The 25,239-nt window shown below is 44.9% G+C and overlaps 1 protein-coding gene across 4 annotated transcripts in view; it reads right to left on the reverse strand.

The window, feature by feature from the left end:
• Prune2 (prune homolog 2 with BCH domain) overlaps window positions 1-25,239 on the reverse strand; it is a 262,900-nt gene that overhangs the window by 71,492 nt on the left and 166,169 nt on the right. For all 4 annotated transcript variants that reach the window (XM_059259935.1, XM_059259952.1, XM_059259943.1 and 1 more), the window contains exons 8-9: window positions 16,702-23,254; window positions 15,569-16,334 (exon numbers count right to left, since the gene is read on the reverse strand). In XM_059259935.1, coding sequence (XP_059115918.1) covers window positions 15,569-16,334; window positions 16,702-23,254 — 7,319 coding nt within the window. The remainder of the gene's footprint in view (window positions 1-15,568; window positions 16,335-16,701; window positions 23,255-25,239) is intronic.

Genomic DNA, 25,239 nt, shown 5'->3' on the forward strand with positions numbered 1-25,239 from the left:
AACCCTGTCTCGAAAAACCAAAAAAAAAAAAAAAAAAAGAAAGAAAGCTGTTTATGGAAAAACTGCTCATGCTGTTAAAGACTGTTCACAGAGTTACAGTATAACAGGATTTCATGACCTTGTCTCATACAGCACTCTCATTTTCTGGTTACCAGGTCCCTTGTGATAGACAATAGTACTAGGGGTGGTGCTGAAGATATTGCTTAGAAGAGAGCTTTCTGCTCACGCAGAGGACCCAGGAATAGTTCCCAGTACCTCTTCAATGGGAAATAAACATAATAGCTAAAGCTCAGTGCATACTTACCACGCTAGTAAGAATCAAGCTTAAAGCCGGGCAGTGGTGGCGTACGCCTTTAATCCCAGCACTCAGGAGGCAGAGCCAGGCGGATCTCTGTGAGTTCGAGGCCAGCCTGGACTACAGAGTGAGTTCCAGGAAAGGAGCAAAGCTACACAGAGAAATCCTATCTCGAAAAACCAAAAAAAAAAAAGAAAAAGAAAAAAGAAAAGAAAACTATATGAATCCACTGTCAGGGGGTGGAGAGATGGCTCGGCGGTTAAGAGCACTGGCTGCTCTTCCAAAGGTCCTGAGTTCAATTCCCAGCAACCACATGTTGGCTCATAAACCATCTATAATGATATCTGATGCTCTCTTCTGGCCTGCAGGCAAAATACTGTATATATAATAAATTGTAAAAAAAAAATCAAGCTTGAGCTAAACTCAAACTAGAAAATAAACAAATAAAACATTATAAAAGGCTCATCATGGGGGATCTGGCCTCTGACTATACAGTAATGAATGAGGCTTGATGACCTCTGACTTAGACTAATACACAAACAAAGCATCTCCAAGGCCTGAGAGACATGGGCCTTGCCTCTGTCCATCCCAGTCTGATTTTTCTCCATCATCACTACCAATTTTTCCTTAGTTCAATAACATCAACTCTCCCTTCATCCATTTTACCTGCCTAGTCTATCTCATGCTCCACTCTTGTGACCACAATATGGTGTTTTTGCTCCTGTTTTATTTTAGAAAGAGCTAGCTACTTCTAGAACTTTCCATTTCATCAACCTTTCTGAGATATTTCTGGGATTGGAGGTGGGAAAATGTGATTGCTAACTGGTGACATTTTTATTCCCTCACTTCGTGATTCTCTTGATCATGGGCAGTGGCAGCTCCCAAGCTGGGTTTAGATAACTCAAAACCTTGCTTTTCCAAGCATTATGGAAAGGTTGTGTTTGGTTACTACTTTTTTAACTGGAAGAGATTTTGAGGGGAAAAAAAAAATCTGTCTATAGGTGAAAATATACCTGAATCATCATGGCTTCCAAACCAGCTTCCCACAAGCCCTGACACTCCCTGCTCGCCTCTCTGGTAAAAGTTCAACAAACATTTGAATGTTGGCAGCATACAGAAGTGTTAAATCAGTCTAGGAGAGGGGATTACAAAGCAAATGGACCAGAAACACATCTGCTCTCTGTGAGTCTAAAATCAAGGAGACAAATCCAACAAAGCCACTCCGAACAGCACAGGAAGGGCCAGCTGCTGTGGCGGCCACGTGGGACGTGGAGACACGGGAGTAATGCTTCTTGTGACAGGTGTCCAGTGATTTGGCTGAGGTCTCCAGGTAAGAGCTGGCAATTGATACTGCTGGTAAACCTCAGAAGCAATAAAGAACAAGATAGCTCTCTCTCCTCCTGTGTTCTGCCTGGCTCCTATGCGGCCATCAAGACTCATTCTGTTGTTACAACCCATGAGTCACTCTCTAGAGCTTGTCATGGGCATGGGCGGGCGTTTGGCCTGATCCCTGTGTGTCTCAGCTGGCTAGTCTGAGATGACTCACACAGCCACTGCCCAGGAGGGAAGAGGATAACCAAAGGAAAATCTCCCCTTGTTCTTCATACCCCCCCACCCCACTACTACACCACAGCACACACAGGAGTCTGCAGGAAGCATACCGAGATCAGGGTGAACTGTGGGGCTGTAGCAGGATGAAGACAGACCTGGATTTTCATTTTCAGCTGCTGCCACTGCCTGAGCTGGATTGACCTTGCTCTGAAGAGGACAGTTGCCCTTTCTTCGCCTTGCTTATATTAATTTATATCAAGCAACTCACCAAAGCTGCAAACTCTGCCTTGATGAATGACCAGTTACCTGACTTCAAGCTTGCCAAGTCCCTGAGCAATGAATGATTCACAGGTCCTCACCATCTCCCATTTCCAAGCCCTACAGCGTTTTCCCTCTCTTCAGTTCTGAAACTGCCTCCCTCCTTCTGATCCCAGGCCCAGGTCCAGTCCTGATAACATACAGTCAGATTTCCACCTGAGACCATATGGACTCCCACTGTTCCCACACCATTGAGGCAGTACTAACTCAAAAAATCACTGGCTTCCAAAGCCAACATAATACATTTAATGCAAAGTTTTTTTTGTTTGAGTCTCAGGACTCAACCATTTAGTCAGTCCTCCCCTAACTCCTGCAACCGCTGCACTCTCCATGCACAACCAAAATCTCTTAGTCTTCCAAGTGTTACTGAAGGCTATCTTGACTATACTTGGCATACCAAAGTCTTTCTACCAGAAACACTTCTCCCAACCTTTGAAGTCTACCCCAGCCCCAATTCTACACTATCTCCAACCCCACCTCCACCCTATCCCCACCTCCACCATCCTATCTATGAACTTGTTCTTGTCCTCTACCATGAAGGAAATGGAGCAGTGTACTCTCTTACCTTGAAGGGCCCAGAGTCCCTCAGTCATCTCCTTACTGAATTGACTTCATTTGCTCTTAGCCAGTCAGTTGCTTCACTTCCCCCTCTCCAAGAAGGTGAGAGAAGAGAGTGAATCCTAATTAGCTTAGGATCACATGCAGCCCTTAGGGAAAACATTCTGTTCATAATAAATACACAAGTTCTGAGAGTTTGGTTTCATTTCCTAAATATAAGTGCAAAGATTATAAATGAATTAGGAAACATCACCTTTCTCCTGAAAATAGACGTGTGGTAAGTGTTTTGTTTTACCTAACACTGAGAAATTGAAATTTATGGGCTAAATTTTGCTAAAAGCTCAAAGCCAGTGGATAATGAAAGACCAAATGGGATGAGAACAGAAATTCACTAGGGTGCACCAAAGACAGATCCACCTATGGAAAAGTTAACCTGACTTCTTGTTCATGGGAAAAGGGGGCCGGCGGTTACCTGAAGCACACGGGGCTCCCAGCTTTGTTTAGGATCCGGAAGCTGCCTTCTTACAAATCTGCACCTCTGGGGGAAGCTTGGGAGCTGCTGGCTTCAAAGAACAACAGCCTCATCTTATTTGCTTTAGAGTTGCAGGGCGAGGAGGTTCAAGCCATTTTCAAACACAGTTTTCGCTATCCCACAAGAGTTTAATTTGCCAATAGAGATATTTCTAGAAGAGACATTTTTTTTTGTTGTTGTTGTTTTGTTTTGTTTTTTTATAGTGCGCAGATATGAAATTTCTCAACAATTAAGAGAAATTCCAATAGCCTATTTTCTTTACTATTTAAATTTAATTATCCTAGATTTTATGTTCTGGGCATATTACCAATTATAATGCCAAGAAAACTTTCATCAAAGGAAGAGTTTGAAATGGCTTAGTCAGAAGCAGCTCCCATCCTCCTCTGAGGGGGAGGGGGCTGAGGTGAGGGAAAGGGCTGGGTTAGGGCTGGGGCTGGAGCTGGAGCTCTAAGCTGGGTAGGGGGTGGGGTGGGTCAGGGGCTGGGTAGGCTGGGTGGGGGCTGGAGGGTTGGGGTTAGGGCTGGGTAGGCTGGGGGGGGGCGGTTAGGGCTTGGCACTCTCCTGATTAGAAGTGGGTCTGGAAACTAGTTATCTGTGACTAATCTGCAGAGAGGTGAGCAACTGATAAAAGCATGCCCCTCTCCCTTAAAACACGGCCAGTGCTCTATTCTCAGACAGGAATCTGTCTCAAATCTCTTCTGCCAGGTGAAAATCTAGTGTTATTCTCTAAAGTAGCCAGGAAGCATTTTATCTTTAATTGCTTACACAATTTACTTTCTCGATGAAACACTGACATTTTAAACTTAAAACTGTGCTTCTGTCTCTTGATTTTTCTCAGACAATAGGAACAGCAGAAGCCCATTTTTGAGGGTGACCTATTTCTGTAGCATAGACATCAGGTAGATCGTAAATGTTCCAAGATTCATCAGAGAAGTGGATGTTGTTATACTAGCTTCAGTAACTTTTAGAAACATACAAAATGTGAACTCTTCAATACTAGGGCAGTCTGCCTATCAAGCATCGCTCAAGAGTCTCAACAGTTTCAAAATGGTCATTTCCTCTAATTTTCTATCTGCATATTCATCCTAGATATAAAGGAATAAAAATTGATCATAGCTATGCAGAGGCATGTTAGATAATTACCCACAGCCAGGAAGGGGACGGGCAAGCACACGTCTGCATGCCCCTTGGTTCTGAGCTGATCAAAATGAATTGTAGCTCTCTGGTGTCAGGGGCGAGGGGCCGGGCAGAATTCAGCCTCCTCTCGCCCCCTCCTCCCTGCGCTCCAACTTCCCAGCAGCAGGCTTCCAAAAAAGACAGTCTCCATCGAAATCTCTCCTCACCCGATCTAATCTTCCTAAAGTCTGACCAGGACCCACCTACCTTCTGAAGATGACAGGAGGCTTGCTAGCAAGAGGGCCGGAAGGATGCGTGGTTTTGCCTCTTCAGCATCTCTCTACTGGAGCAGTTAACAGCAAGTACAGATTCGCCTCCATTTTCTGGTCACGTGATCCCTGGCACATCTAAATAAGGCTGATCACCTGCCTCCTAGATCTCCTAGTGCATCGGCCTGCTGTGCCTGCGGCCAGAGCCGAAGCTGGGCAGAGTGGCATTTGGGAATATAAAATACTCTCTCTGGGTTATGGAGTCACGAATCTCCCCTTGATTTTTATGTCATTTCACGAAAGCTGCTGCTGCAACTCCTGTCACTGAATGGATTCAAATTTCTTCAACACACAAGTGTGAAAGAGATTCAGTTCCCTGAAACCTTTAAACACACACACACACACACACACACACACACACACACACACGCACACATACACACACATGCACGCACACAGTAGCCCTACAATGTATGTATAAAAGATAGCAATTTAGTGCATAATGAACAATGCTTAAGAAAATACAATGTAAAAGCATAGGAGAACACTTAAAGAAAAATATCAGAAAGTTCTAGAAAAGTCAGAATGCCCACCCAGGATTCATACAGCTTTGATTATAAGGAGGCAGAGGTGCGTGACAGATTAAATATGCTGCAAAAAGAGTTTGAGTTTAAAACTAACTTCACTTACTAGCAAGTTTGCAGAAGACTAAACAGCATGGTACCTCAGCCTACAAGTTCATAGATAGCAATAATAATGCCACTTTAAAACTATAAGATAACCTAGGGTCCTGTATTCAATACTCAACAACCTCTTAAACCAGACGTGCTACAGAACTGAAGATGGCCTTAAGCATCATTCAGGTGGAAGCGAAAGGACCAGAAGCTTAAGGCCATCTTCAGTTCCGTAGCAAGTTTGAAGTCAGCCAGTGATACACACGAGACCCTCTCCAAATGAATACATGAGTGAATATATGAACAAATATAAATAAAGAGCAAGATAAAAATGCCAGAAGAAATACTGATGTAGTTAAGACAAATAAAATATTTGCATAACAGAAAGGAGCATAATAAGTTTTAGTCCAACTGTTGTTTGTTTGTTTGCTTGCTTTTTCTTTTTTGAAAAAGAACCTCACTTTGTTGTTGAGGCTGGCCTCAAACTAATGAGTGGTCCTCCTGTCTCCTAGCTCTGGGACTGCAAATGTAAAGCCCAAACTCTATGCTAACCCTTTTTTTTTCTTCAAGACAGGGTTTCTCTGTGTAGCTTTGGAGCCTGTCCTGGAACTTGCTCTGCAGTCCAGGCTGGCCTCAAACTCACAGAGATCTGCCTGGCTCTGCCTCCCTTGTGCTGGGATTAAAGGCAAAGGTGTGGGCCACCACTGCCTGGCTTACGCCAACTCCTAATTAGGGCACTTTTGAAACTCAATGTTTGGGGTCTGGAGAGATGGCTCAGTGACTAAGTGTGCTTATTGTTCTTGCAGAGGACCCAGGTTCAGTTCCTAGTACCCACATCACAACCATCTGTAACTTCAGCTCCATGGGATCTGTGACATCCTCCTGTAGCCTCTTCAGATGCCAGCATGCAAAGGGCACACATAAACTCATGCAGACACAGGCACACACACACACATACACATAAATAAAATAAATATTTTTTAAACCTCAATGTTTTGGTAAAGCTGTAGGCTTTATTATTATGATTATAAATCTATATTACTAGATAAACAAAATGTGGATGGTCATAATCATAAAAATCAATTTGAAAAATAACTAGAAATCTTATATGTTAGACAACCCTTTTTCTTTTTTGGTGGGAGCAGGGCTTGAAGAGACTGTGTTAGAATAGGGTGATGGGACAGTTTGGGGTAATCTCTAACTGATGTAATATCAACAACTAAAAATCAAATTATTCAGCAGAATATGGTGCTTACTTAAGAGGTTTGAGCTCCTTGAACGAAGGCATTCGGTGTCTTCCTCCTGGCTCTGGGGAAGGACATCAAGGAAAGGGAAAGGGGGACAATTTTTTTATCTTTACTTAACTAAAAATGTACAAGATTCATTAGAATTGCCAGGCATCGTGGCGTATACCTTCCACTCAACACCTGGGAGCCAGAGGCAAGCAGACTTCCGTGCCAGAGGCCAACGTGGCCTACAAAGCAAGCTCCTGGCCAGAGTTCCAGGGTGAGACTCCGTCTCAAAACCAAACAAGACAAATCATTAGAATTATGAGTAGTTATGAGAAACACTTAGCAAGTAACTTATTCAGCGACGGCCACACTGTGCTTGCGAGGTCACTTCTGGGGTAGCAGTTCAGCTCACGAATAGGTACATCTCTCAAGTCAGGAGGAGTCACACTGTACCAAGAAAGAGAAGGCTAGCAAGCCTGGGGATTGTGTCTGTTCAGGATGAAGGCTGGGAACTGTTTTCAATAGTATCTGTTTTAAAACCCAGAAGTTGCTATGGAAACGGACTAAATTCTCTCCTCCAGGGGCTCAGAGGTTAAGAACACTTGCCAATCTCGCAGAAGAGTTTGATTTCCAGCACCCATGTCAAGGAGCTCACAACTGCCTGTAACTCCAGCTCCAGGGGACCTGACACCCTCCTCTAGATTCTGCAGGCACCTGCAACCATGCATACATCTTCACACACAAACACACACACAATTTAAATGTTTATACTTTGAAATTTTGCCATGAGGCTAATCATAAATACTTTTAAAATGTTCAGTAATACTGCATTAAATGGGAAATGCAGGCTATTGGCTGCTAGCAACACTTCCCTCTGTTTGGCAGGATGTTCTCTCAGGTATACAGTTATATAAACAAATACATAGTTTTAAAAAATAAAGTCTTTAAAGAGACAGTAAAATTAATATAGAAAATAAGCCACGTAAAGATGAATATTACACAGAAAATCTGGATTGTGTTGTCTTTGGGATTTTTAACTGCAGAAAAACATTTGATTGTAAAAGATGTTGAGTTAAACCAATATGTATATTTTAAAGATACCTTGACTTCAAAATTTGGATGTAAGGATGTGTTGCCTTGGAAAGGAGGCTCCGCTTTTGTTTCCACAGAAAGCAAGAGGCTATGGATTTGTTCCAGATTAAGATACATCAGGTTTGACCAGCCAAGACCCCCTGAAAGGTCTCCAATGACACCATGGCCCAGATGATCCAACATCCAGAATGGTTTCAAGGCAACTGGCTCAGACAATACAGACTCATGGACTATTCCATAATCCTAAAATTTTCTTTGTGTTCCCATAAGATACAGCGTCCCCCCTCCAGCAGGAAGTAGTAAGAGAAGCTACGCCCAAATTCCCAAATTATATGTAATTTTACTTTGTTAAGGTTAAAACCTTCCTTTTTAATTTTCTTTCTACCAAGAATATATATATACAGCAGCATAACCCTCTTGACTCAGGCAAATGAACTTCCAGTAATGATCATTTGCTGTCGTGTGTGTATGTGTGTGTGTGTGTGTGTGTGTGTGTGTGTGTGTGTATTTTGTCAACTTCACACAAACCAGAGTTATTGGGAAGAGGTACCACAATGGAGAAAATGTCTCCATAAAATTGGTAGGCAAGTCTGTAGGATACTTTCTTGACTAATGATTGATGTCAGCAGACTGAGCTGGCTGAGCTCATGAGGGGCAGTGCTACTCCTGGGCAGGACATCCTGACAGCATGAAAAAGCAAGGTGATCAAGTCACAAGGAACAAGCAAGTAAGAAGCATTTCTCCAAGGCTTCTGCTTCATTTCTGGCCTCCAGCTTCCTACCTTGAGTTCCTGCCCTGATTTTTCATCATGATGGACTGTTATTCAGATGGGTAAGCAACATAAACCCCTACTTTACCAACTTGTTTTTGGTATTTTTTTAATCATAGCAATAGAAATCTAACTAAAACACCTGCCTTTTAAAATTCATCTCAGAAAGTCTCACTAGTTCACGCTAAGCCAGGTACTTAGGAAGAACCATCTTCCTATGGTTCCGTATTCATTGTGGAAAGGTAAAGTTCTGGATGGTAAGAATCAAATGATCATGCATGTCTTCTGGAGCTTGTAAACTAAGAACAGAAGAGAGTTCAGTCATAACAAAAATATTATAGTATATTTGCTTATAAAACTAGTGATGAATGATGCTTTATCAACAAAATAGAAGACCACTACAGAATTTACTGGGTTATATTTTCTATTTTGTTGACATTTTAAAGTTACATGTAATTTATTTTCCTTAAAGCCTTGAGAGCCTCACATTTCAGAATTTAGGTACTGTACTAATTAACATTAGTTTGGGGATTTTTAGAGCTTTATAATTCAACATTCATTTTCTTCAGGATTCAATATTCATGAATCCTGTTTACATATATTCTATATTCTTGTGATATACTGAGCAGGATAAACTGAGCTTATTTTATATTACACATATAAGTGAAATCATGCAGTGTGTGCTGCACTTACATCAGATAACATAACATCTTCAATGTTTATCCATAAATGTTAGCAGGGAATATTGCTCAAAGGTAGACTCAAAAGCACACTTGCCAGCATGTGCTTGGATGTAGGTTCAATTTTAAGACTCCAAAAAAGATTGTAGCCAGGCAGTGGTGGCATACGCCTTTAATCCCAGCACTTGGGAGGCAGAGGCAGGTGGATCAAGGCCAGCCTGGGCTACAGAGTGAATTCCAGGAAAGGGTCCATAGCTACACAGAGAAACCCTGTCTCAAAAAAAAAAAAAAAAAAAAGATTGTATGTATTTAACTGGCAAAACTTAATGTTTTGATGCATACTCACAGTATATATAACCTTTCTTGATATACTTGAATAAAACCAAAAATTTGATCAAAACTAAAAAAAAAAACAAAAAAAACAAAAAACTTCCTTTTTGAAAAAAAAAAGAAAAGGGGAAGTGCTGCGGGATGTTCTGTATGGCAAATGTGTTGCTCTGATTGGTTAGTAAATAAAACACTGATTGGCCAGTAGTCAGGCAGGAGGAAGTATAGGCGGGACAAGGAGGAGAAGAATTCTGGGAAGTAGAAGGCTGAGTCAGAGACACTGCCAGCCGTCGTGATGACAAACAGCATGTGAAGATGCCGGTAAGCCACGAGCCACGTGGCAAGGTATAGATTTATAGAAATGGATTAATTTAAGATATAAGAACAGTTAGCAAAAAGCCTGGTACAGCCATACAGTTTGTAAGCAGTATAAGTCTCTGTGTTTACTTGGTTGAGTCTGAGCAGCTGTGGGACTGGCGGGTGAGAGAGATTTGTCCTGACTGTGGGCCAGGCAGGAAAACTCTAGCTACACTCAGGCTGTACCAAGTCCTGTCTCAGAGTTAGTACTTGAGCAAAGGTATTAATTTACTCTTATATGAAAGCTGTTACTGTTTTTTAAGAAACACTACCTAAATGCAATAAATAACGTTCTGGTTATTGTATTGGCAGAAAGGACACAGTAGACATCACATTCTCCAGTAGGGTTGACATTGTTTTCTCAGAGCCTAATTGCTACTTTCCAATGATTACTTAATGAATTGAGTTTTTAAAAGTAAGATTGAAAAGGTCTTTAAAGATTATACATTGTCGACTGCTGCTGGAGTTGAGAGTATACGGGATGATGAAGTAGAGCGATTGTTCTTTTCCAACAAGGAAAGGACCCCTAGACTGAAGAGATTGTAACAGCCATGAAGTGGACAACAGATGACCAAAAAGGACCAAGAAAAGCCCTGACCAGGCATACTTATTTTTCTCGATGAGGTTCAGTAAAATGAATAACAAAACTCGAAGAAATCTAAAGGAAGGACTCTAAAAATCTTGGGGGAATTACAATGGACAGACATTTAGGAGCACCAGGAAATAAGTAACCATGATCTCATATTACAAGAGAAAGGATTTAAAAAAAAAAAAAAACTTTATGAGAGAAAGTTGCATATTATTCACAAACTAAGTGCAGCACATCCCCTTTGGAAAGGGACTAATAAATGCTTGAAAATCTCACAGCCTCATTAAAAACAAATTATGATAGCTGTGTATGGTGGCATCTAGCTGTGATCTCAGCACCCAGGAGGCAGAGGCAGGAGGATCACTCAAGTTCAAGGGCAGCTTGGTCTGTATCACAAGTTATGGGCCAGCCATGGCTGTGCAATGAGACCTCACCTCAGGAGAAGAGCGAGGAGGGGAACAATTATGTTGGACAAATCGTTTTTATTTTGTTGTTTGTTTGTTTCTGCTTGTTCAATTAGGCAAATTTGCAAGGCACTTAATATTTGGCAGTCCCTATTCTAAGCATCAGGTGTATTATGCTTCATAAGACAAACCGATTTCTGCTTTCTGCTTTCTTGGAAGTTGCAGTCTCACAGACAGAGACAGAAACTAAATCAACAAAAGAAAAGAATGGGAGCTCTCTTCAGATGGAAAACAAGAAGTAGAAAGAAAGTGAAGTGGTGGGATGGAACATGTTCTCCAATTTGCATGCGGGGCTGTGGAGATGTTGTAGGATGTCACAGAATCCTTCGTCTCTACACATTGTAAGAGAGCACTACCTACATCAGTTGTGTCTAACAGAAGGGGCAAAATCATTGCTGACTTGGGATCAGTATGCTGTGGAATAATCCTTCTGTACACTGTGAATATGTATTATTCTCATTGGTTAATAAAGAACTGACTCACCTATAGCTGGGCAGGAAGAGACTGGGCAAGAGAGCCAGACTAGGAGGATGCTGGGAAGGAGGGCAGACTCTAGACTATCAAGGAGCTGATGCAGAGAGAAGCAAGATGGGCATGCAGTACTGAGAAAAGGCACAAAGCTATGTGGCAAAGCATAGATAAGAAATATGAGTTAATTTGAAATGTGAGAGTTAGCTAGTAACAAGCCTGAGCTACTGGCCAATTATTTATAATTAATATTAAGCCTCTGTGTGCTTACCTGGGAGCAGCTGCCAGCACAGGAAAACTCCGCCTACACCAGTAGCTTAAATTCTCTAACTTTGGAATGACTTTTGATGGCCTTTGTTTCAAAGGACTCCCACAGAACCTGGGAATAGACTCCCTACTGCACTAGAGAACAGTTCACTGACCAAGTGCCCTCCTGTCTCTGTACTTGTCAAAGACTGAAGCCATTGCTCTCCACTTCAGCCAACTGTACAGAAAGCCATCTGCTTGCCTCTTTAGCTCTTCTTTTCCCACCTTGCTCCCTGCAGGCTCTCTCACACTCTGATTCCCAGGTGGTTTTGGCCAATGAAGGCTCTGGTGGTGGGAGATGAGAGGGATGAGGGAGAGGGAGAAGAGGACAGACTGACTGGGCTCCCTTCTTATGTGAGGCAGACAAGCATAGGTGCCACCTTAGCCCAGGACCCTGTTTGGTTCTCTCTCTCTCTCTCTCTCTCTCTCTCTCTCTCTCTCTCTCTCTCACACACACACACACACACACACACACACACACACACAAAGCAGCCTAATTACTTCGCCTGCACATGCTATGTACACATACTCTGTGGTGGTTTGATGAGGATGGTAACCACAGGCTCGTATATTTGAATACTTGTTCTGCAGTTGGTGGAACTTTTTAGGAAGGATTAGGAGGTGTGGCCATGTTGAAGGAGGTGTGTCACTAGGAGTGGGCTTTGAGGTTTCAAAAGCTCATACTGTCCTAGTTAGCACTTGCTTTCATTCTCTGTCTCTGTCTGTCTGTCTCTCTCTCTGCATGCTATTTATTGATCAAATGTAAGTTCTCAGCTATTGCTCCAGTACCACACCTGCTTACCTGCTGCCATGTTCCCCAGCACAATGGTCATGAACTCACCCTCTGAAATTTTAGGAAAGTTCTCAAATAAATGCTTTTTTAAAATAAATCTCCTTGATTATATTGTCTCTTCACAGCAATAGAACAGTGACTAAGACATACTCCTTACTGAATAATGTAAATAGCAACCTCAGAAACCCCTTGGCCCCCTCTACTTGCATCAGACTACATATACTGCCAGTTTTGAACAACAGTATAGGTTTCTCGGGCTCTAATAACAATCAAATTTAGATAGTTTCTATTCAAGTATAGTTCCAATGTATCCAGATATGAAAAACAGGAGTGATAGATAGATACAGCCTGGATCGGTTTTGGATCCATATGCAGTAAGGCAAACTGAATTCTTCAGGTAAACCTTTATGGAGAACCTCCCTACCTACTATCTTAACTATGTGCAATTGTACATACGATTAAAATCAGATGCATTTTGGGAAGGGACATATACAGTGGAAATAATAAATATATGACCCACTCTATCAATTAAAATGGAGGACCACCCAATATAAGCCATGCTTTCTTTAGAGCTCACAGAGACCTCGGGCTGTAAATCAGGGGTCCCTGAGCTCTCTCATTCACATAGCCTGCTGTCCATGTTGACAGTGTACTTACTCCCCTATATCTGTACTACCACTGTGCTCCAATAAAGTCATCTTGTTTGTTTGTTTTGCTTTCAAATTTGTATAAAGCCTTATTTTAATAATTCTTTGGGAAAGAGGCCAAGAACCTGGAAATATCCTGCCCAGACTCCAAGCCTCAGTAATGTGTGGGGACCACTCAGACTGGCCGAACTCCTTCGGGTAGTTACCCTTCTTCTCACTGTTCCCTCTCTGGCCTAAACCCTCCTGGGTTTTGGTTGCCACTTCCTTCCCCGCTGGAAACAGGACACTCGCTATCAGCTACACTATTACCGTACCTGGACCGCTGCACTATTCACCATGGGCTCCTCACACTCTGCCGCCATCTTTGTAAACGTGACTGGATAACTTCTCCCTTGAATTTTCCTAATTTGAAAGTTTAATATAACAACTTTCTTACTGTGTCCTACTATACCAAGACACCCTGCTTTAGAAAGCCGTGATGTTGGGGCTGGTGTGATGGCTCAGCGGGGAAAAGAGCTTGTCGTCAAACCCAACGACCTGAGTTCAACCCCCGCCGGGGGTGGGGGACACACAGTGAAAAGAGAAGATCAGATCCCCAAAGTTGTCTTCTGACCTCCACATGCGCATTGTGGCATGCACGAATGAATGTGCAAAGACAGACAGACAGACAGGCAGGCAGACAGACAGACAGACAAATGTAATTTGGAAAGAAAGCCAGGCCGTTTCATCCCCCTCGATACCATCAGTTTCCATCAGCTTCTCTGTAGGCAGCTCTGCTACTCATCCTGGCATTTCCAGTTCAGCCAGGGGCACACTTTGAACTCCCACAGGCTAGAAGCCAGCAGTACAGATGGGCAATTCTGTGCCGTTCCTTCCTCGGAGCAGCCAGGTGGTACCACCTCCCCTCGGCACAAGAGGTGCCTCTTGTAAAGCACCCAAGCATGAAGCACCACAGCTACAAACATTTGGAAACCCCAAATGAACACTGGAGGGCTCTGCCTTCCGTTTCCTTCTGTCCTCCAGCCTCTGGAGCTGGAGCCACACAGCCCCAGCAGGAAACAGCCACCAAGCGGAAGTAGCCCCCCCCCCCCCGCTGTGATGAGAAATCTGTGTCAGGCACTGAAGGAGCTGGGGGTGGGGGTGACAAGACCGAGATGTCAGGAACAAGATCTGACTCAGCCGCTTTCAAAACTTCTCACCCAAAACTGACTCTTACGCCTCTGACGCGTTTCAGCAGGCAATGAGGGGATCCAATTAACCAAGCTACAGATGTTGAAGAAAACATGTCTTTCTGTGGCTGAGCTTTATTGACAAGCACTGGGATGGAAATGAGAGATAGAAGTTCAGTCTAAACTTTACCATTCCTTGTTTTTAAATGACATCGGCAGTCTATTCTCTCAGTTTCCTCCATCAAGGCGGGAAACAGGACCAACAAGGCTTGTCCTGTCTCAAATGGCAACTGGGTAGACTAAAGAAAATGACATTCTTGTTAACGTATCATCACTTATTAAGGAAGGTCTGCTCTTCAGGCATCAGATCCCCAGAGAATGAACATAACTGCCCACAATTCAGCTCCAGGGGATCTGATGCCTCTGCAGGCACCTAGCACTCATGTGCACATGCCTAAACACACACACACACACACACACACACACACACACACACACACACACACACACAATTAAGATGTAATAAAATAAGAATATTTTAAAAGAGAGAAAATGGATATATTAACACCCAAGAAGGCTGATTTTGAAGGTCTCATGAAAAACAAGGAAAGGTCTAACAGTGTCAGCACACCCCAAACCTTGAAGGCAGGGGTGACGTTCTGTTTCTCGCTGCCCACCCTTGGCTTCCCATAAACAGGTCATAGAAAAAAAATCTACACTGGGTGAGCAGAGGGTACCATTACTGCTCTGACTACCACTTGACAACTCACAGCCAATCAGAGCAGGAGTGTGGCATGCTGATTTTGAGACTCCTGCTCTGGAGTCTCCTGACAGTCCCTCCTCAAAGCCGGGTGTTTATATGAAGCCACAGAACGGCTTTTCTGTACAAAAGTCAGTGTGCCAACAAGAAAGGCGGGGGGCTTCAGCGTCCATTCATTTGAGATGCGTCTAGGACAACATCTAGGACAGAAACATCCTGAGCCTTGAGTTCCTTCTCTCCCTCGCCTACTGTTCTTCCCTAGTCCCCAGCATGGAAGGGTCGTTGAGCTGATGAGTACAAACTGCCCTGCACACAGTAGGTCCTGGAGACACCCTGACACCCCGTATTCCCATTCCTCTTGCCTGTTTCAGAGTCACATAGGTACTGAAGGCAGCAGGGTGGGTACAGACTGGCCGCAAATCTTCATTTTGCTGATGGTTGTCTAGAGACTGCTTTTGCCGATGACACATCCTATAACAAATGTCAGGAAAGATCTTCTCACCCCGGCACCCTCACATTTCACAACTACTTGCTATTTCTCTGGTTTCTAAATGAAATAATTTTCATTAAAAATAAATAAATAAACCTAGTGTTTTGCTTACCCATTTGGTTTTGGCTTCCTGGGTCTCGGCTCAAGGAACTGTGTCTCCTCCTCCATTTCCTGTGGAGGGATCCTGTTTTTCTGGGACAGCGGTGGCGAAAGCATTTCCCATTCATTGTCGTGGGTGGCGGCCTGTGATGGAACTGCATCTAGACCAGCTTGACCTCGTCTCCTGCTCTTCCTTGATTGGCTGCTCAAACCAGTGACTTCCTCTAGTACTAAAGGATCTAGAGGCTTATTTCCTCCCAGAACCTGGGACTGGGGGCCCTTGTCCAAGCTGGGACTCAAGAACTGCTCCATAGTTCTGTCAGGAGACCCAGGCCTGGAATCCCTTGTTTCTGAGGATGGATCACCAACCTCACTGTGTCCCAAGACCATCCAGCTCTGCTCCTGTGCAGGAATTTCAAAAGATGCCCTCTTGTTGTGGTCGGAAGACATTCTCTCTGCAGAACCAACTTTGACTTCATTGAAAGACTCAGGCTGGCATGTGCCTGGGACCCCTGCTAACTGAGTGTCTGGTGGCTGTGATTCTCCAGAACCTATGGATAATTGTTCTAATTCAGATAAGTTTTCTCTTGCTTCCCAGGCCTCTGGTTTCAATGGTGAATCTTTTTCATGGCTTACAAGTATGTAATCCACAGCTAGTGCATGAAGGTCTTCGCTTTTCTCTGCCCATTTATCTCTAACACATTCTAATTCTGTCTGCTGGGGCTCTTTTGCGGGAATTACTTTCTCTTCTTCTAACTCTAGTATCTCTTTGCTGACACCTAGAATATGAAAGTGAGAAGGAGAGAACAGGCTTAATTAACACATTGTATGATCTGTGATCTTCACAAACAATCACTTAAAAAGAGACAAGCTAATACATATTTTCATTTTGTGGGCCTGTTCAATTTTCTCACCCACAGGGAGGTTTCACAATATAGTCATTACATTTACATATACTGAAGATGGTTAGACAATAGATTGGACATACAGTTACTTTCTCTGCCTGCTTTGGTAGCAATATTTTAACAAACACACTAATTTAATTAATGCTGGTTCCTTGATGGTGTAGATATGTGTGTATTGCGGGTGTGTGTGTGTGTGTGTGTGTGTGTGTGTGTGTGTGTGTGTGTGTGTCTCACTGCTTACCGTTTGGTGATCTCATATCGCCACCTGCTGGTGAATCTGAATTATCTTCTGTTTCTATTTCCCAGTCAATGTTTGATGGAGATGACTCTACGTTGGAACCTGTTCCTCCTACAGGTGAAGAGAGAGCCTCAGGGTCTTCATGAATATGCAGCACAGTCATCTGGTGTCTAGGCTGCCTGATGTTGGTCTCAGAGTGGTTTTCCTCCCTTTGATCAGGAAGAGCAGAAAGCAACATCTCCGCTGCGTCACTCCCCAGAGAGGCATCATCTGGAGACCCAGCTTCCTGTGCTGTTTCAGCATCACCAGTAGGTTCTGTGAGGTAGGACAAATCAAAGGGGGGTGTGTATGGTGCCAGCGATTGCTTCAGCGTGCCTTCTTCAAATGGAAGATCGCCACCATAGCGGAAGTGTTCAGGCTCTTTCATCAGATCCTCATCAATATTCTGGCCCATGACGTCATATTCAAAATCACCCCAGGAAGCTTCAGATGAACAGATATCTTGCTTCCCTGCATCCCCATCGAGTGGTGTTTCAGGATGGCCCTCTGACAGAGTTAACTTACTCATGTCGTCTATAGTGCCTGTGGAAGTGTTGAGGCCTGAGGCATCACTGAAACTGTGGTCGAAGGCAGCTTCGCTTACATCCAGGCAGGTGTCTGAGGCTAGCAAGATGTCAGTGAGCACAGCAGGGTTCTCAGAGGCAAAAGGCTGCTCACAGTCAAGCAAGGCTCCAGTGCCTGTCTGACTTTCAGGAAAAAGATCGTCTGGTACCCAAGAGCCGTTGCCTTCTGTACTGACCTCCTGGCGAGTTACAGAAGTGTCAGCATCTACATTTCCAGTGCCTGGGACCATCCTGTCCACCGCTTCCCCCTCTGGGTTGGCGTCTTCCTCTAACACTGTTGAGCCTGTGTTGTTGTCTCCATGCGTATCAGAAGGTTCTGAGGCACTTTTGGAAGAGGCATGCTTAGATGAGCCGTTTATGTCCGCCTGACTGTTGATTGGAGGCAGTGCTATTGCGTGTTCAGAACGGGGTTCTGAATTGCGTGGGAGGGATTCCTTCCCAGGTTCCCGAATAGAGTCATCATTCATTGTTGGCTCAGCGAGGTAACACTCACTGGGTTCCACTTCAGGTCCCAGGTAGACGGCTGTGTGCCTCTCCATCTCTTGCTTTCCTTCAGAATCATGGCACACATCCGGGCTGCTGGAGGCCTGAGAGTCGCTGTCATGGTCACAGTGAGTCAGTATGTCAGGATTCTCAGCATCTGCTTGAAAAGTGAAAGGTTGTTTGACGTCCATCCACAAGTCAGGTGAAGCTGAGGCCACTTGCCCACCCTCTTGGAAGTTGCCGTGTAAAATATCTGGGACAAAGTTATGTTGGGGCTCACTGGGGCTGGGGCTCTCCCATTCAGAACCCGACTTCTTTATCAGTTGTGTGGTAACATTGGCCGCAGGGAGATTTTGTGTGGCGGTGCTTGAACCTGTCACTTGGCTGAGATAGGGTTTTCCTTGTTCCCACCAGTTCTCTTGTTGGCACTCTGTGGGTGAAACCCCAGGGCTGATGAATCCATTTTCATCTCTGTTAGTAAATTCTGGATCTGCAGGGTCCCAGACAGACAGCATGGATTCCTGACACTGCTCTTGGGTGAGAGTTTCTGCAGGAAAGTCACCAGTGGCAGAGGACATGGCTGTGTGTTGTCCAGAATTTTTGTCTTTAATTTGGTTCAATATTACGAGCTGACTGAATTGATCGGCATCAGAGTCTAGCTGCTTTGGTTGAATGTTCCAAAGTTTCTCCTGTGACTTGTCCCCATTACTGTCTAGAAAGGGTGACTTTAGTTTATCACTGAAAGGACTTGTATTGCCTGTGTGCACAGGTTCACTATCACTCTGAATGGGTACACCCCAGGGACCTGAATTCTGGAATACCGGAGAAGTTGCCTCTAACTCACTCTCTGAGTTGGACAACTCTGCAGACACACTGGCATTTGGTCTCCCTTCCTGTAGAGGGCTGTTCCACCACTCACTACTGTCAGCTGAGAAGCCAAGCATTTCCAATTGAGCAGGGTCTCTATCCTGGGGCTCGGTTCCAGGAGATACCTGCCATATGCTGTCTCCCATCTTCCCTCTTCCTGCAGCTTTGGCCTCCATAGATGTGCCCTGTGTATTCATCTGCATGAGTGGTGACAAAATCCACTGACCAGGGCTGCTTTGTTGACTGTCACAGAATGGGTTTGACTTGCTCTCTTGCTCTATTGGCTCTGAACTACCCACAAAGACAGAAAACTCAGACTTGGGATCCTCTGTGGTTAAGAACTCAGGTTCATGCAATGAATCGCAAGCCCCAGATTCACTCTGAGAAACTTGGCATGTGGCCAAATGGAGGTCCTTCTCTACCAACTCTTCGTCACCCTCACTATCATCATCAGAACCGGAGCTTGTGGCTACGATCCTAGGATCCTCTGGCTGCACAACTTCCAGAAAGTCAAGTTCATTTCCCTCTTGGTGGCTAATCATTGCATTTCCTTCCTGATATGCATGAGAATATTCTGAATATTTATCCGTTCCAAGGCTGGATGAAGAGGATGAGTCACCATTGATGGACTCACTTGGAATCTCGGGAAATTTAGGATCCTTGTGATCAGACATCTTTCCAAACCCATCCTTTCTGTTTTTTGCAAAGTCCTTCATTTCAGTAATGACTTCTACTTGGGATTCAGTGGAAAATAGTTCTGATTCTTGGTGAATCTTGATCCTGCCGTCTTGATCCTCTTTCTGAAGTTCAATATCAGGTCCATGGGTCCAGGAGGACAAAGCAACTGAAGAATCATTTAGGTCAGGACTCGACACACTTGAATGAGTACACTCACTGGAGAGGCTGTCTCTGTCATAATTTCCTGGTGAAAGGGCTTCTGGGAGTCCGTTCTCAGTGCTCTGACCTGCAGGATTCGTAGCTGCCTCATAACTTATGTGACTATCCCACACATCACTATCTATAGGGCCATCCCAATCGGCAAAGTTTCGAGGAGATTCATAAAGCAGCTTTTCATTTGCTCTTTCTGGCTCTAGAAGGTTACAGTCTTCAGTTTTCTCAAGTTCCATTTCTGATAAAGGCATATTTTTTATTAGAGTAATCCTACCGGAAGTTGCAATGGTTTCATCCGAATTTCTGTGGTCCACGAGAGATTCTTCTTGGGTGTCTTTTGTCTGCAAATTACTTGTGGGATTCTCTGTTTGCATGGCAAAGGAGTCTGGAGTGCAAGGCTCCTTCTCAACTTCTAAAGCTTCCACTGGTCCCTCAGTCTGAGGACTGGAGGTGACTGAAAGAGAACTGATTTTGCCTGACGCACTGCAGATTTCTTGGTGTTCAAATGCAACTGAAAAAGACAGTTCCTGGTCACTGGGCTCTTTTCCAGAAACCCACGAGGCACCGTCTGCCTCAGAGCCTACCGCTGCCTCCCTGTCGAGATGCCCACTGCCAGAGGCTCCCGGGCCTTCCATCTCACTTTCACTCTGCCCGTATGTATGGCCTGTCCACAGATCTGACTGTGCAATACGTTCTAGACTTTCCCTCCTGCTCACCAAGGATGCTGTGCCACCTTGGGACTCTGTCCATGCATCCTGGTCGTCAGGCTGAGATGTAAGTGCTGCTGAGTCACTGAGTCCAGAGGCTTCTAACACGTGACTGCCCTCACCATTTACCGAGTGTCCAGGACTTTTAGGAGGCCAAGTGCTTTGTTCCATATCCGTAGTATTGGGTGGACTTGATACTCTGAATGATGGCATATCTTTATCTCTCATGACAGAATCCCAAATACTGTTCGCAATTAACTGCCCACTCTTCTCATTCAGGGTGTGGAATTCACTGGGACCAGTGTCCCCGGTGGACTGGGCAGAGGCAGAGAGGTCCCAGTCTACCTGGTTTGCTTCCTGATGCTCTGTGCCCCACGGTTCCAGCTGCTTCACTGAGAACCGGGTTTCAGGTTCACTGTTTACAGCTGTATAACCTTCTGCTTGACCGTCGCCACTGATCGCCACACCCCCACTGCAGTCATCCCAATCCAAGTCATTATCCATGTCCGAGATTGTCGCGGTGGACTGTGTGTCTTCTAGAATCACTCGGTTCCATGTGTCGAGGCTGTCGGGGGCTGTCTGGCGTGAGTTGGTGTTGCTGTGTAGAAGGGTGAGCTGTCGGTTGGCCTCATTGTACAGTTGCATCATGCTAGGGTCATCGTAACTGGATGGGCTGCTCTCCCCTACGTCATCCTCCACGGAAGCATTCTCATCTTCTGCACGCTCTATCTTGAGTAAATCTTTATCTGGGTGATGTGCGTCCTTTCCTTCAGGCTGATCATCTGCATGAGGTGATGCCCACATGTCTAGGTTCCCAGGACCAGAACCAATTCGATTTCTCTGAGGCTGTTGTGGTGACATTGCAAGAGCCTCAGCCCCTTCTGCAGGACAATCAGTGTCTTTTGCCTCAAAACCATTCTCTTTAGCAAAGGGCTTGTTTTCCATTTCCTTTTCATCTCCAGCATATGTTGGTGATATGTAAGAGTCAGAGGTGGAGTAGTTGGTGTCTAAGGGAGATGGGACGGAATCTTCTCCTAGGTTGGATGCACTGTAATCAGAGCATTTATATGACAAGAAGGAATCTTCCCAAGGAGCTAATACATCTGACCCTCTTTTCTTAACACTCTCCTCAAAGAGGTTCCAGGAACCTTCCTTTTCATACACCTTCCCTCTGGCTTCAGGATCCACCAAACCATTCTGGTCTCCTGGTAGTCTAGAATTATTCCATGTTTGACCCAGATCAGAAATGGGGCTTCCAGATGTAAGAATATTATCCTTGGAGACACTGCTCTTCTTGCCCCAGATGTCTGGAGCTGCATCTTCATTGACCTCAACAAGGGGATTGTCCAGTAGATCTGCAGCAGGGAAAGAAAACCCACTTTTGGCCATAGCCCACTCATTTGGGTCCTGCACAGAAGGCCTCTCATTGTTAGAGGGATGAAGATTCCAAGTATTTTGCAGAGTCTCACCATTATCTTTCTTATCAAATGCACCCCAGGCTGGGAAGGGCACTGTAACTGCAGCTTCAACAGAATCTGAGGGATTTCCCCAGGGCTCAGGCATCGTTGTTGGTGAGTGACCTGAATGCCACAAAGCAGCAAAGTCTTCTATGAGATGGTTTGTCCCTTGAGGAGAGGCATCTATCAACTGTGGCCTCTCTATGGGCAGGTGCTGACAGTGTAAGCTCTCTTCCTTCTGGTCCTGGATATCTTGGCTGCCCAGCTCAGGCTGAGCAAATTCAGATTCCCAGGGATCTGACTTTGGGAGTCCAAAACCCTTTGGTTGGAATGCAGAATCTGAGGTTCTCCTTTCCACAGGGCCTGCCTTGTGATCTTTCCATGATTCAGGGCTCTGGAAGACAGACTCTTGTTCACTGGAGCTCCATGCATCTCCAACATTTTTAGAGTCAATTTCCAAGCCACCCCACCAGCTGCTGCACCGTGTACGGGTCTGAGGTGGCCCCAGGTGGCCCGTGTCAATTGCATTTTGGATCATATCTTCTGGATAGAGGGGAGCTGGCTCTTCAGCCGACGGTGAGATTTCAACAAAGCTATTCATAGGTGTTGGTGGGATCCTCTTTGGACCTGAAGGGATATTCTTCAGCCTTTGCGGGGAAGAAGGTTCATCTCCCACAAAGCATGTCAGGCTTAAATTTCTTTCAGAGTTATCTCCTGAGCTTTCTTGTCTCTGGACAAACTCTTCATCAAATTCCACAAGGCTGTCTTTCCCAGCCTCCGACAGAAGTGAACTGGAGGAGTAATTAGACTTGTTGATCCCCATCTCACCAAGTCCTTTAGGCCCTGCAGAGAGGTTTCCTTCCGATGAATCACTGTTGGGGAAGTCATCTTCTGGCGAGTAGTCTGCAGAATGGGAAGATGGCTGGGATTGCTCAGAAGCCATGGGTGCTGGGTCAAAGTTGAAGAGGTCAAAGTGTTCACTGTGTTCCCCAGAACGCACGTGTTCCTCTGCAACAACCCCTTCGGGAATGGGGCTGTAGGAGTCAAATCCTGGGAGGAGGCTGTGGTGAGGCCCAGCACCCTCTCCCACCGGGCTGTCGTCACTGAGGAACACTGAGCTCTCCTTGGATGAACGGCTGCTCCTGATGGTGGCCAGACCACTGTCAGGACTAACAAGGTCTACGTTGACATCCACCTGAGCTTGATTAGAATCACTGAGCTCTGGGGGGTTTTCTATGAAATTCACAGAGCTGGGCTGTGGCTCTACGTCAGAACCATACAATTCCATAATCCCGGAGGAGCCCTGGGACAGGGGGGCGCTGCCTGCCACAGCTTCTGTGGAGGATGTCCGACTGTTGGAGACCATCTCTGCACACCTCCTGTTGATGACTTCCTTGACGAGAAGAACCACCTGCTCACAGGTCACAGAAGGGTCCTCCTGCTGGTATACCAGGATCTCATCACAGCCACATTCAAAGGGCTCCAGTTCCAGGCAAGGGTTCTGACTTTCTTCCAATTCACAGCAAATCTACGAGGGGAGGAGGAGAACAGGGGTTTGTGTGAGCATGTAGCTATCCCTTGCATTTTGTCTTTCTCAACTTTTCACTAAAAATTTGTGTATTTTCACATATATGTGCCACATTAATTCATTTCTTACCTTCTTTTGCTCCATCTAACGCCTTTCATGCCCCCAAATCCCTCTCAAATGCATTGCCTTTTTTTCTTTATTTTTGTCATAAACACATACACAATATATATGAGTAAATATATAAATATAATTTGCTGAGTCCATTTAATGTTTCTCGTATACCTATGTTTTTAGAGATGGCCACTTGGTGTTAGATAACTAATTAGGGGGCTCATTTCTGGGCAACACTGATCGTCCTGGCTAGTTTTATGTCAACTTGACACAAGCTAGAGTTATCTGAAAGGAGGAGCCTCAGCTGAGGAAACGCCTCCACAAGATCTGACTGTAGGGCATTTTCTTAATTAGTGATTGATGGGGGAGGGCCCAGCCCATCATGAGTGGTGCTGCCCCTGAGCTGGTGGTCCTGGGTTCTATAAGAAAGCAGATTGAGCAAGCCAGTAAGCAGCACCACTCCATGGTCTCTGCATAGCTCCTGCCTCCAGGTTCCTGCCCCATTTGGGTTTCTGTCCTGACTTCCTTCAATGCTGAACTGTGATGTGGAAGTGTAAGCCGAATAAACCCTTTCCTCCCCAACTTGCTTTTTGGTCATGGTGTTTCTTTGAAGCAATAGAAACCCTAAGTCACTGATTCTCCCTTTATCAGCAGGCATTAATTGCCTACGTCCCTTCTTCTAGGGTAGGATCTTGTGAGCTTTCCCCCATGTACATTAGTATTTCAACTAGTGCTATCATGGTTTGGGTCTTACTTAGGCAACCACATTGTTGAGACTGCATGGGTGGAGCTTCTCTGTCATATATGAAAGACAAAGTCTAAGCAGATATTCTGGCCCTCTGACTCTTGCAATCTTTTTTTTTTTTTTTTTTTGGTTTTTCGAGACAGGGTTCCTCTGTGTAGCTTTGTGCCTCTCCTGGAACTCACTTGGTAGCCCAGGCTGGCCTCGAACTCACAGAGATCTGCCTGGCTCTGCCTCCCGAGTGCTGGGATTAAAGGCGTGTGCCACCACCGCCCGGCGCTCTTGCAATCTTTTCACACACACACACACACACACACACACACACACACACACACACCATTCCACAACATTCCCTGAGCCTCAGGTGTAGGTGTAGGGATCGTGTTGTAGATGTGTCAGTTGTTCTATGAATTTTGATGAGTTGTGGCTTTCTGTAATGGTCTCTGTCTGTTGCAAAAAGAAGTTTCTTTGATGAGAGGTGAGAGCCACAGTTATCAAACTGGATCCGGGCACAGGATGAGCACTGTAGGAGGGGCCTGGACATTGGATGTGGCAGGGGTGGGCTAATGTCAGGAAAGCTAATCAGACTGCGGTGGCATATAGGACATGCAAATGGGACCAAGTCTAGGGGGTGAATGGTGGCCTTAAAAAAGCGTGTGTGTGTGTGTGTGTGTGTGTGTGTGTGTGTGTGTGTGTGTGTATACATGACCATTTTTGTATGTTTTCTTTTGGAGGCTAGAGGACAACTTCATGGTCATTCTCAGAAATGCTCTCTACCTCTTTTTGAGACAGGATTTCTCACTGGCCCAGAGCTTATCAATTAGGTTAGACCGTTAGCCAGCAGGCCTCAGGGATCTCTGTCTCTATTTCCCCAGTGCCAAGATGATAAGCCTGTGCCACCATGCCCAGCTTGTTTTGAGGCAAGTACTTTATTTACCAAGAGAGTCATCTCCCCAATCCCTCCTCCTCACTGTTTTTGTGTTTTGCTTTTATTCTGAGACAGTGTCTCATGTCACTTAGGCTGATCTCAAACTCATTCTATAACTGAGGATAACCTTGAACTTCCTGCCCATGGTGCTTTGGGTGGGAACCCCCGACACACCTTAGTCTTGGGTATTTGAACACATCATCC

The sequence above is a fragment of the Peromyscus eremicus genome, chromosome 1 (assembly GCF_949786415.1).
Source record: "Peromyscus eremicus chromosome 1, PerEre_H2_v1, whole genome shotgun sequence".
Classification (NCBI taxonomy): Eukaryota; Metazoa; Chordata; class Mammalia; order Rodentia; family Cricetidae; genus Peromyscus; species Peromyscus eremicus.